Source organism: Sapajus apella, unplaced genomic scaffold, assembly GCF_009761245.1.
Source record: "Sapajus apella isolate SASKATOON/1434 unplaced genomic scaffold, GSC_monkey_1.0 scaffold5, whole genome shotgun sequence".
Lineage (NCBI taxonomy): Eukaryota > Metazoa > Chordata > Mammalia > Primates > Cebidae > Sapajus > Sapajus apella.
Window position 1 is genome coordinate 10203016 of NW_022436945.1, and position 13694 is coordinate 10216709.

Here is a 13694-nt window from a genome sequence, read left to right on the forward strand (position 1 = left end):
AGATATCAGAGGATGCTGCTATGTGGAATTTATTTGACTTACAAACATCTTTTGTATTACCCTTCACTCAAACTCAAGTGCTAGAAATAAGAAGTGATCATTGAAGGTTTAAAAGGATATAAAAAAGGAGAAGCAAATAGAATGATAGCTAACTTCACCATTGGTAAAGTTGGTAGCCGTGAACTTTACCAGCCTGAAGAAGTTGGAACTCAATGTTTTGCTATATTCCCAAACCGTATGCCACAACAGTTCAGCAGATGTAGGAAATTGTTAAAAGAGTCCTGGGTATATGAGAATGATTGTTCTCTTGATTTTTTTTTTTTAAGCTAAACTGAACATATATGAGGAAGCAGCAATCTCCCATAACAAATTCCAGATAGGAAAATAATTTAGCATAATTATCTCTATGGAAAACCAAATTTGGTCTTGAATAAAACGCAAAGAAATTAGACAGTGATTATTAATCAGATATGGTCCAGTGGACATTCATTAAATAAATCCCCACTATGTGGTAAAATGAACATGGACTACTTCAGTCAGGCAGTGATGCTGCCAGTATACTCTATTAAATTCTTCAAAATGTATTCCATTGTCTTCCCTAAGACAATATCTTAATTTCTCATCTAATTACTCAAACATAATTTTTGGAACATGTCACATTCCACAGGATGAACTTACAAACTGCCAACCCTAAACTCCTTTTATTTAAACCATAGCCTTATAAGGTTGAAAGCATAGTAACAGGCCAAAAGAAATTTTTTCTCAAGGCCTTGGGATGTGGCCAGATGAATGCTTACAGTCCTTGCATTTGCTGACTTGCTGTTTTGCTGGCATACATTCTTAGCCATTTCATCCCACGCCTTTGTTCTGAGTTAGGTTCTTCTTTCCTGTAACCTAGTTAAGGGATCCACTCGCAATGAGCTATTTTCTTTCCTGTTGCTGACTCATATACAACTTTAGCAAACTCAAAACCATTTATTGTTAGGTATTATGCTAATTTAACTGCCTTAACTGTCACCATTCATTTCTGCAGTGTGCTGAACAGCTAAGTTTTCTGCCCTTAATTGATAAATAAATTAGGGAGGGCAGTGAGAAATTAAATTTCTATGGAGCTCACTTTACTTCAGAATTAATGCCAGCAGTTTCCCAGCTGTAATTTGATATAGAGACTCCTTTAGTTATTCTAGTTACCAAGGCAATATGTAGGGGACGTTAGCACTGGCACAGTCTCTCCTGGCGACTGAGGCATCACTAGAAGAAGTAGGCACTCGTTCCCTTTGTACAGTCATCCTAGGAGCAGTCAACTTTTTCCAAATGGTTAAAAAAAAAAAATCCTCAGAATTTCTGTGTAGATACATTTCAATAATTTTTTAATCAATAGAAAAACTAAACAATACAGAGCACTATCATTTTCATAGATTTCATTTCAATACCATTATTTGAATATGCACTGGCATTTCTCAGGGTAAAGGATATGAAGAGATACGATGAATCTCTGTGGCCTCTCTATTTATTCATGTTCTTTTATGTACATTCGTTTCTGTCGGTAGACCAACAACTCAAACATGGCTCTACTCTGTAGAATAATTTGATGCAGGTAGCTTATGTGAGTAGAAGTTATATAGTTTTTTGGTAAAGGTACCTTAGAAGGTTAGAACAGAAATGGTGGGGTTGCAGAGGTGCTATGTAATTATCCGGATAACTTTGCTAGAAATTACCTGTGATGAAATGTGCAATTAGAATTATTGCTGCTTGTTTGTTCCAAAAAGGATAAGGAACTACAGAGAGATTGGTGAAATATAATTAATGTTTACAATAAAAAATATCTGTGCTTTATATATAAAGATGTCAATGTCCTTGTCAGACACACAGTTGCCAAAAGTGTAGTGAGCTCTCACACACAATGCAAAGAGTTAACATAGGTGGAACATAATTTTATTGAGGACAGTACAATTTCCACATTGTTAATCATTTGTCAAATAAAAATGTGTCAACAAAGGAAAATGGCTGTGGATAAATATGCATTTATTCCAGACATTGTACGGCTGATGAAGTTTTTTAAAGGTATGTCCCAAACATGAGATTGCAAGTAGAAATCATTTCAGAGATGTTTTCTTCTCAGAGAGGAAGATACAAAAACATCACCCATCATGTATTGTGCAAATGAACCAACAAACTGAATGAAAAAAAAACGGGAGATTATAATGGAGCTTGCGGTTTTGGCTTACTTCTATATGCATAAAGCGGCCCAGTTTTGTATCTCCTATTGAAAGTTGTACTACTGAGCCAATGTTACCTGGGCAGGTATATTGTATTTTGTTTTTAATTACAATGATAAATTTCTACTTATTTATAAAATTTGCCCGCCCCATCCCATACCCACACACGCAGTCCTCTCTGGGACTGCAATATGCATTTCCATGAAGCAGGAGAAGGTTGATGTACATACAGACAGTGGCCATGAAAAACATCCACATCAACTAGTCAGCCCATGAGGGGACTCTCTTGGTGACGCTGGCACCATTAACCTCAGATAATAAGTCAGAGCCACACTGACCTCAGAGAGTCTCACAGTACATCCAGTTGAGAAAGCCTTCTGTTGCATTTTATTTTTATTTGTTGAGTCGGAGTTTCATTCATTGCCCAGGCTAGAGTGCAGTGATATGATCTCAGCTCACTGCAACATCTGTCACCCAGATTGAAGTGATTCTCCTGCCTCTGCCTCCCGAGTAGCTGGGATTACAGGCCCCCACCACCATACCCAGCTAATTTTTTGTATTTGTAGTAGAGACGGGGTTTCATCATGTTGACCAGGTTGATCTTGAACTTCTGACCTCTGGTGATCTGACTGCCTTGGCCTCCCAAAATGCTGGGATTACAGGTGTGAGCCACTATGCCTGGCCAGCATTATAGGATGATGCTGATTTCTGGCCTGTCATGGATGAGAGATACGTATAGATATGTGACCAATAATAATCTTATATAAAATGTACCATTATTTTAAGTCATACAAATAATAAGTAAACTGGAAGAACATCAGTTGCTCATATTTTTCAATTAATTTTCAGGTCCTGTGGATGTCAACATTCTAGCTAAATGTAACCCCTGCCTATCAAATCCATGTAAAAATGATGGCACATGTAATAGTGATCCAGTTGACTTTTACCGATGCACCTGTCCATATGGTTTCAAGGTAAGTAGAAGCAATTTAAGAGTCACAGTTTGACAACATAACTTCTCTTGGTGCGCCTTTAGTATTTTATGGTGCTTTCTCTATGTGTGAAGAACTAGTTTATTTACATTCAACTTTACTTGACCCTTCTTCTCCAGGGGCAGGACTGTGATGTCCCAATTCATGCCTGCATCAGTAACCCATGTAAACATGGAGGAACTTGCCACTTAAAAGAAGGAGAAGATGGATTCTGGTAGGTCATTAGTCTATGATCATCTGTATCTGAAGCATTGGAGCAAGGATAACTAACCCAACATGATTTTCCTTTTCAAATCAAAGAGCAGTATTTTTCAAAGAATGGCAGAGAAAGGGCAGTATGTATTCGTCCCTCTCAGAGATATTGCAATATTAAAAAAAAAAAAGGAAACTCTACAATATTCTCAGCTCAGGATGCTACAAAACCAAAAATAATTTAAAAACATACACATACACATGATTAATCAGGTCAGATTAGGGCAAGACAAAATATTAATATTGGCTCCATTATACTAATTAATATCCAACTAGTCCCCTACTGCTAGTCATATATTCATCTGTTGTTCTGCTTACTGCTTTAACAGACAGTGTGTAATAAGACATAAGTCCCACTAAAACAGAAAATTAATGATTTATTTCCAAGACACCATATAAGTATACATGTTGTGAACGATTTTAATCTGAAGTTATTTAATCATATGGCACAATTACGTTAGATGTACTTCATGAATTATGAACTGGAGCTCTTTATTAAATGACACTAATAATGTCACATTAGAATGCTAATATACTACTAAAACTGGTTAGAATTTCACTTTTTAGAAGAAATAGACTTCACTTCTACATTCTGTTATGAAGTTGTTTCTTATTTATCTAGACTTTACTTAAAAATTATTCAATACATACTCAAGATTGTTTTATGCTGGGGGAAAATTGTATTATTAAGACAAAGAGAGCATTCATATTCTGTAAATGCAAGGAAGACAAAATTTTATTTTCAGATTCATTGTTGTTTCAAGATATCAAGGACATTATACATATGTTAGTAGACGATGTTGTAATTTTGAAAATTAGAACCAGTTCCTCTTTATTTATGAGCAAAGAAGCCTAATTTATTTCATTAGAGCATGACTCAAGATTAAGATATCTAGGGCAGTGGAATAAAACTGCCTGTGTTTTAGACCTGCAAATGTAGTGGGTGTATTGATTTTGAGACCATGGAGCCATTTGCCTTCTTGCAACCAGCTAAATTTTATTTTTTGAATGGTTTCTGCTTTGGTGGATATTATCTTAAATTGATGTTTACAACATGTCATTTAAAGGCATTTAAAAAATCAATTTCTGGTAGTTAAAAGCTCTATGGCTGTATGGTTGATGAGTGTAATTATGCCTTTTTCAATATTTACACCACATGATTTTAAAATGCAGCATAAAAGACGTTTTTGACCTTTTCTTCCTCTGGCATTCAGGTGTATTTGTGCTGATGGATTTGAAGGAGAAAATTGTGAAGTCAACATTGATGATTGTGAAGATAATGACTGTGAAAATAATTCTACATGTGTCGATGGCATTAATAACTACACATGCCTTTGCCCACCTGAGTATACAGGTACAAAGAACAGGAAATATTTTGCCTTCAATCAGTATATATCTGTTTGAAAGCATCACTGGAGCTATGTTATATATGTTTAGTAAATCATATTATTATTTGACAGATGGTAAGCATTTTGAAAACCAGATGTAATGTAAATAACATAAGGACTTAAAGATAGTTTTAGCTAACCAAATAAAAGACCCAGCAATCTCTGTTCAAACATATGCGTCTATTATAAACCATGCTATCCAGTAATAAAAGAAGCTAAAGCTATTGTGCTAAAGCTTTTAGTCCCACAATTCAATGGCATTTTTGTGCAAACCATTTTCCCTGTGCAAACCAACCCTCAGTACCCATGTGAAAAGAGGACTTTTATTTAATAGCCACAACATAATTAAGCATTTGAGATAATTCATATTTATACTTATGTCTTCAGTAATGAGTGTTTGCCTCTAGTAACCCGTGTCCTTCAAAATAAAAGTCAGGAAGATATTGAGCACTTTGGATAGTGTTACAAGACTGTCACCTTTTTTCTAACACTTTGTTTCTTTGGATGGCACATCTCATTAGACTATTAATTGCTAAATTTCCTCCTATTCAAACCAATTTGCTGTAAAGTCAGCATCAAGCTTATGACTTGTCTGTTTTGTCAGAATAGATTGTTTGATTTTTTCTTGTGCCTCTGATTTAGAAACTTCATAAATATACTCTTTTTCCTTTAATAAATCACTTAACATTGACAAAGGAAAAACAAGAATTTTGCACATTGTAAGAAAAAAATGAAGAAGTAATTTCGGTCATTCTATTCAAAGTTACCATTTTCATTCTTGGTGCATTTCATTAATTATATCTATTTTTGTGTAATTTAATACATAGCAAGAAAATCAAAGGAAGAAATGACTATACAGGTGACTGGAGTTAACATCTCCCAACATGAAAGATGAACATACATCTGTATAATTAAATTTTCCCAGGGATTTGTTGGAAAATTGTTAAAATTGAAGCTTTTATGGAATATCCTAACTACTAGGTACCTTTCTTGATGGGAAAATGCTAGGTCGAATAATGAGGCTCTGTTTTGGCAACCCAGATCTGTTTGAGTGCCTCTGAAGCTGCCTTTTCCAGGATCTTATTTTTATTTTTTGGCACCAGTAAAACACCTGATGTCATATAAAGCAGTAATAACATACTAAGTTTCCATTAGAAATTTGAACATGCTGTATTACCAAGTGTTCTAGTACATATATACAGCCCTTAGACCGCTTAGTGGGCAGAATTTTAGCGTTCTTTGATATTTTACATAAACAAAGGATAACAAGCACATTCAATATGCACGTTTCTAGAGTGTCTGGAAAGAATGTAGGTGTTATGTAGCTTTGACTTTCACATTAATGTTACCAATATTATCACACCTCAGAAACTTGACAGTAGCCTGTGACCACAAATCCTAGAACCCTTTCAGCTATCCTGAGACTTTAACTTCATTGGATGGGCTAATTTAGACTTGTCCAAGAAGCCCAATATTTGCACTAACATCTGCTACCTGGTACCTTCTTAGGATAGAATAACTCTCTTTTTCCATCATTTTTCTGATTGTTATTGAAAGGTCTTAAGAACCTAGTTAATTTTGGAGGCCTCCTTGAACCAACCCACTCCACCAGACAAATTGGACCCAAACATTTCAAGCAAACTTTGCCTAACCAAAACCTTCCTAAGCACAGAACTAGGAAGAATCTTTCCTGATGAAAACCTAAACTTGGGAGCACAGCTGCAATCAGGTTCTATATGTCTTCTTGACAATAAAATTTCTAGAATGTGGTGGAGGACTCTTTTGAGTTGGTTTGGAGGGGTCCTCCTGCTTTGGCTTTAGATTTGCTATTCCTTATTCCTATCCATTTATTTTGAGTATTTGTCTTACCTGCTCACCCTTCATTTCCCCAGCTCCCTCCCTACACCTACCTGCTCCTCTTGAACACACATTTTCTCCAATTCTGAGTGTCAGTTCAGAGAAGTTTCCTTGGAGAAGTATTATTATGAAGCCTCACTTCCCCAACTATATCAGATCTCTTTCTTTGAAACATGTCATAAATACCTAAAACTTAGCCAAACCATTCGTTAGCCAAAATGTGATATCAATAATACCTGTCATGTGGGAATTTGCCATGACTATCTGTTAAGAGCCATTTGGCTCTCCACAAGAACTGGGACTGTTTTAGTCTTTTTACTTATAATTATTGCAAATGTCAGTTTGACTTAATCTGGGCAAAGGATCAAGAAAAATACTAAACAGAAAGTGCACGGTATACAGAACATGAAGATACTACCATTTTATCTTTGGATTGGGTATTGGGGACCATGAAGAATTTGACAATTTGGCATGAGAGAAGCTATCTAAATGGGGCAAATTCATAACTCATCTATTAATTGTAGTATTTTTGTGCACACGTGAAATGAGCTCATTTACAAAATTTCAAACAACCATCTGCAGATTTTGAAATCATTGACACTTAAGTGACCTTTAATTATGGGGAAGTATGAGTGAGGCTCTAGAGTTTTATATCCTGCTTCATCCAAGTCTGCAGTCAAGGTGGAATTTTCTGATAATGTGATTATATGGTTTTAAATTTAAGTTTGGGATCTGATTAATGAGCATGAGATCTGGGAACAGAAGCCCTGCTATGTTCAGGGAATATAATAATATTGTCAGTGTTTAAAAATCACCCTCGTAACAAGTTGATTTTTCATTTGAAAATGTTTTACACTATATCCCAAAGGCATACAATGAGAAGTGAACTCTGTAGAGAATTAATAGGAACAAACAATGCTTTACAGAAAAAAATCTTGTAAATTATTATTGTGACAGTTTTTGTATTCGACGCCTATGTCAAGAATCAGAACAGACATAATGTCAATGAAACAAATTCAGAGATCTGAGAGAGATCTGACAGAGAAGTTATGATGTGATGAGCAGTTTACAAAACATGACTAGAAATATTCAAAATAAAATGAGCCACCATCGGGGAATTTATTAAGCTTTATTTAAGCCCCGTGTGACCAAAATATCACAGAAGTAGTTACTGATTTGTTAGAGGAGAAAATTCTCTGCTGTTTTCTGCTCCAGGGATTGACAGCGTAAACTGTAGGGACAAATACCGTTTTCCTATTGTCTAAATCTTGCTGTGACTTCACCACCCGAATCACCAAAACCATTCTCCATACACTCCACTTCATCATTTGTCCTTCCCGTTGCTTAACCCATGACTGCTGATTGCTAGTATATTTTAGACAACAGTAAATTAAAACCCCTATGATATTAAGAAAGTAGGACTTCAGAATTGTTAAACAAATAATTTTAAAATTAAATCTAAAGTTTTAATTTTAGCTTGAGAGGTTTTGTTAGTTTTGATTTTGTTTTTGTTACGTTGGATTTTTAAAATCATGATCATCTTCTTTCTAGAGACAAGACATTTCTTGGAGCTAAATTTCCAAGGAATTCCTGAAATGACATAAACCTAAAACCTATAAAAATAAAAACTATAAATATGGCACCCCTGCTTTTTTTTTAATGGACACCTTTTTTCAGTCTCTAGTGTTATCTTAGGTGTTTAACTGAAATATCTGCTTTTGTATATTTCCCAACAGTCAGAACCCTGGATCAGCTATATCAAGACGGTGTGTCTTAATTAACTCTTGTTCTTACAGGACCGCATACAAGTATGGCACAGATGATCACATTTTAAGCCCTCCTTTCACTTAATAGGATTACTTAAATTCCGTAAAATGAAGGTCTCCAGGCAAAATGTAAAGCCTTAGAACACATTTTGTGGGCAATATTCAGACCACTTAGTTTTCCATTTTGTACCCATTTTCTCTTTGTTTTCCGAATCACTGATGCCCATGCACAAGCCATTCAGTGTCCATCTTACACAGTAAAGCTGCTGGTTGTTCCATCCCCTGGTTTAGACGCAGACCTCTAGCTCCCTGTGATGGCATTTACCTTTTGCTTCATTTTCTCCATGTTTGTGCGTGTGGCCCGGCTGTAGGTAAGAAATCTAAGCCTTGCTTCAGTTCGCTTGCCCACCCCTGCTTCTCTGTTGTTAATGCTGCGCATTGGCTTCCTGTGCTCTGCTGTTGTATCGCAATGTAAAAAGTCTTTTGTCTCTTCTGTCTTTGTCGCTGCCAGCTGCTAATCTGAATGAGGTGGAAAAAGGTTAGTTGCCTTTTAAATCTATTATGATTTTCATTTTAGTCTCCCTCTTTCTTAAAAAGTTACATAGATTTCACTGTGTGTACACGGTAAAAAGGAATGTTGACAAAAAATAAAATCAGAAAACAATATGTCAAATCAGTCATTCAGATCTTTATGCATCGCTGTGCCAAACACTGTAAAACGGGCCTCTGAAATGCACTTTGTCTATTGTTAGAAGATAATAGAAACTTTTTGAGTGGGAAGAAGGGGTGGCTAGAAAAAGGGACTAATATCTTTTTTTTTAATTTTCTGCTTGTTTGTATGCTTTCGCTTTTGAAATATATCACAAACATGTATTATTTTTATGATGAAAAACATAGATAATTTAGTATTGTAGATAAGGATGTAGATAGAAAAATTTTTATGTAAGAAAGACTGTTCCCTGGCTCTGAACAAGAAAGGAAAAAAAAAAAAAAAAAAAAAGACTGTTCCCATAACCTTAAGCAAATATCTTCAGTAACATGAAACATGCAAAATATTAGATGTATACATTCATTGAAACACTTTATGAAATAAATATTTAAAGCCCAAGAAGTTGACCTATAAACTCATGTTATAGGATGCTGTGACTACTAGGCAGTATGTTTCATCATTAAAAAAGCCATATTTAATCATTGACATCAGTATGATTTGCCCGCTCCCCAAATACATCAGGGCTCAAGAAAGTGAGTCATAGAATTATTAGAGTGATAGCCATGTCTGGGAAATCATCATGGAATATTTATGAAATTTTATCTTAAAAACTCAGCGTTTTAACTAATAACGTTGAATTTTTAATTATTCAGCTTACCAAAAGTCTTCAAGTACCAAATGCAGGCACAGCATCCTAAGAGGAGCACAATGTGTGATTTTCTTGATAGTTCCAGTTGCATCTGAAGCATTTGAGGTCGGAGTATGGGGATAATAAAGAAGTTATTATAGACTGGGCACGGTGGCTCACGCCTGTAATCCCAGCACTTTGAGAGGCCGAGGCAGTGGATCCTTCGAGCCCAGGAGTTTGAGACCAGCCTGGGCAACATGGTGAAACCCCATCTCTACTAAAAATATATAACTGAGCCACGCATTGTGGCATGCGCTTATAGTCTCAGCTACTTGGGAGGCTGAGGCAGGAGAATCGCTTGAACCCAGGAGGCAGAGGTTGCAGTCAGCCGAGGTTGTTCCACTGCACCACAGCCTGGGAGGCAGAGTGAGACTTGCTCTCAAAAAAAAAAAAAAAAGGTTATTATATAGCTGATCTCCCTGTCTTCTCTTGCTACAGGCTTCTTTTTCTTCTGTTGCATTGTTTGGATGATTTACGTGCTTGCTGACTTACTTTTACAGTGTGCAGAGTTAAGTTGAAAAACATGAAAAAAATGGTTCCATATTATAGAATATAACAATATAATATATGCTCTTTGTGGATTAATGCATCTAATACCTTCCTGCGTCAAACGCCATCTTTTCTGTTTACAAGTAGCAAGCAGTTGATGGTCTGGGTCAGTGAGGTCTAAGGTCTGAGTCTATCTCAGAAACATAGTAGCAATTATTCCATCACAGGAATATGTCCTTAAATTGTTGTGTATACTCTCAGAAACAATCTTGGCAGTCCAAGTGTTTTAAATCACCATGTGGTTTCCTGTGTTGACTAAATTTCATGCTTATGTTTATGAAAGATCTCTTTTATTTCCAAGAATTTGCTGCTGACTGGATTTGCTTTTAAAAGCAGTCAAATAATTCTCTACATTTTTAATTCAAACTTAATTGAAAATAGAATTTTCATTTTGTCTAACAACTGGGGAAATTTTTTTAAATAAAAAGACTGTATGTCGTTAGTCAATGCATTGTTAATTTAATACAACTCTGTAGTTTATGTGAACAATGCAAACGTGGGCAAAAACTTTTATCAAACAATGATAAAGCACTTATTCAAGGATACACACCTTGTAAGTAGAGGCCCAGTTGCAAACCAATGTCTCATTGGCCCCAAAGCCTGTACTCTGAGGTGGGGCTTTTGTCTACACTCGGCTGGAGCCTGTCTCTTCTGCCTTGCAGCCTTCTTCCAGGCATGGCTTCTTTTCTATCTCATAATAGCTTATTTCTGATTCGTGGTTTATGCCAAACAAGCTTTCCTTCTGCTCTCCTGCTGTCTCTTCAGCTCGACATGCACAATTGTCCTTATGTAAGGAAAGCTGTATCCACAAAATTCAAGTACAACCAAGCCATCTATTTTATCTTGACATCAAAAAAGCACCGACTGAATGTCTGTACAACTAATGAATTAATTCCCTCCTGAGAACTGGGGTATCTTTCATCCCATAAGGCAGGTGGTTAGTTTGTGTAGGTAAGGGGAAAAGTTCAGGTATCTTATCCTTTCACAAATATTTATAAACTCTGGGATGACTCCCAGTCTTTATTTTTCTTCTGTGAAACAGGAATAATGATATCTGTCATATCATTCACATAGACATTTGAGAATAACACGTAACCATGTATAGGAAAACACTTCGAATTGGTAAATGTCTATGCTCCAGAAATATCGAAGGCTGCCCTGCAAGACAGGTTGAAATTTTGCATCATTTAATTCCGACCATCATCACTACAGTGACATGGTTCAGATTTATGTGATGCCATTCCTCATGGCAGAAGAATTCTTACAATTCTTTATTCTAATTTCTTATAAAGAAAATTACCTAAGGTAAATTATGTATAGAATGGAAATTTCTCTCCCCATATTGTTCAGTATTTATGTTTTTATTATTATTGTTATTTAATTTTACTTTGTATGCTCACTTCATATAGAAAGATTTTATTTAGGGATAGGTCTGGTCCTCCTTGCCCCCGTATACAACTTTGAAACATAAGGAAATACAGAATGCTGAAGAGATCTTGGATTTAGCTGCGTTGGATTTGCAGGTTTTGTGTATATTTTTAGATTTTCGTGATCTCTTAATAGCAGTGACTTCTCTTAATTCTGCTTTGAGATGTGTAAGGTCTTTATATCAAGGTCGTTATAGTTGCAGATATACTTGTGAGCCTCAAATAAGGGAAACGTAAGCTGCCGTCTGTTTTTACTAGAGAGAGTACTTTGGCAGCCCAATAATATTATGTCATTTGTATTCATCCTCCAATCTTTCAAAGCTTTCTTAAATGCACATGAATTTCAAAAAAACATTTTAAAGGTCTTGTTTGCTCTTTAGTGAATAGGCAGTGCCCATTGAGCCCAGAACAACAATTTAGTTTAACCAGGTCTTTTTCAAATTTGAATTTATTTATTTATTTTAAAAACGGAGTTAAATATTTTCTGAAGTTTCAGTGGCTGCTGGAATTGGCTATATTATTTAGCATCCGTGTTCCAATAAGGAAGTACTGAAAAACACTTCATTTTGTGTTTATTTGGAGAGGTTAAGGTTTTTTTTTTTTATTAAATAATATGCCAGATGTTTATTGAGAAAATATCTTATGCAGGACACCATGCTAAGTATTGAAAGTGATACCAGAATCCATAAAACATTACCCTTGTCTACTGGGCAAACTCTTTGGCTTTGATTCTTTACTGCAAGGTCAGATCAGGTCAAATATTTCTCAGTATATAACCATCACTTTTCATACCCCAAGAACATTAATAATATAATATAGCTACTTTACTCAAGAAGAACACTCCTTCTGAATAGGAACACAGACCAAGCTCTCTAACAGACTCAAGAAACTCATTTCATATCACTTAGAAAACAAAAATAGGAACCAAAAACTGATTTTCCTTCTTTGAAACATCTTAATATCTATATTTATAGCATATTTTCTTGAACCTTCCTATTTTGAATTATGACAAACTTGATCTCACGGGGCTGCTCTATGGCAGCATTCTGATGATGTACATGTCCCATTTTGCATATATTTTACACAAAGAGAACATCTGTTAATGGCTAATGTGTCTTCAAGAATTCTGGGGCCCTCTGGTGAGTTCCCTATGTTTCTGCACCAAAAACTGGATTTAATTAAGTTTACAAAAGTGCAGGAAGTCTAGATAGTTTACTTATTATATATTGAAGGTCAATTTTTTATTTCCAATTGATGGGACACACTTCAGAATAGTCAACACAAAAAAGAAAGCATCAGATTATTAAAACAGGAATCTTCAGGAAGAGTTGGCTCTTTGAAAAAAATAAGCAACAGAAACACCCTATGCACAGGAATTCTTTACTTACTGATGGAAATAAAGCCACTTATTGCTGTCTCCACTGTTGAGGATACTGAATATTCAGATTAGAGACTGGTCATCTGCCTGTGTTATTGTGTAGTGGTGCCTGGGATTATAACCTTGAGTATGTAACAAATAGGGATGGCCTGGTTTAGCAAAAGAGGAGAAAATGTATATACTTTTGTTTCAGGTCCAACTTAAGCTGCCCTGAGATGACTCCCATAATCTCATCAGCTATATCCACCCTGTGCTATAGGTCATCAATCTCTCTGCCACACTGCATGCTCTGTAGGAGGAAAGAGAATGTTTCTGTTTATATAAATAAAGAGCAAATGGAAAAACTTTTTAAAATCAGAATTGGATTGAATTTACAAAATTTGGAAATGAGAAACATTCGGCTCCATTCATCATAACCTTCCTAAAACATGCCACTTAAGTGCTGACAAATGCAATTTCTTGATAATGG

The 13694-nt window shown here is 35.6% G+C and overlaps 1 protein-coding gene across 9 annotated transcripts in view; it reads left to right on the forward strand.

Annotated features, from left to right (window-relative positions):
- SLIT2 (slit guidance ligand 2) overlaps positions 1 to 13694 on the forward strand; it is a 381892-nt gene that overhangs the window by 323071 nt on the left and 45127 nt on the right. For 5 of the 9 annotated variants that reach the window (XM_032273416.1, XM_032273409.1, XM_032273421.1 and 2 more), the window contains 3 exons: positions 3069 to 3193; positions 3331 to 3425; positions 4678 to 4817. In XM_032273416.1, the coding sequence (XP_032129307.1) occupies positions 3069 to 3193; positions 3331 to 3425; positions 4678 to 4817 (360 nt within the window). Of the gene's footprint in view, positions 1 to 3068; positions 3194 to 3330; positions 3426 to 4677; positions 4818 to 8985; positions 9013 to 13694 lie in introns of all 9 variants that reach the window. The other 4 variants (XM_032273382.1, XM_032273387.1, XM_032273397.1 and 1 more) reach the window with 1 other exon arrangement.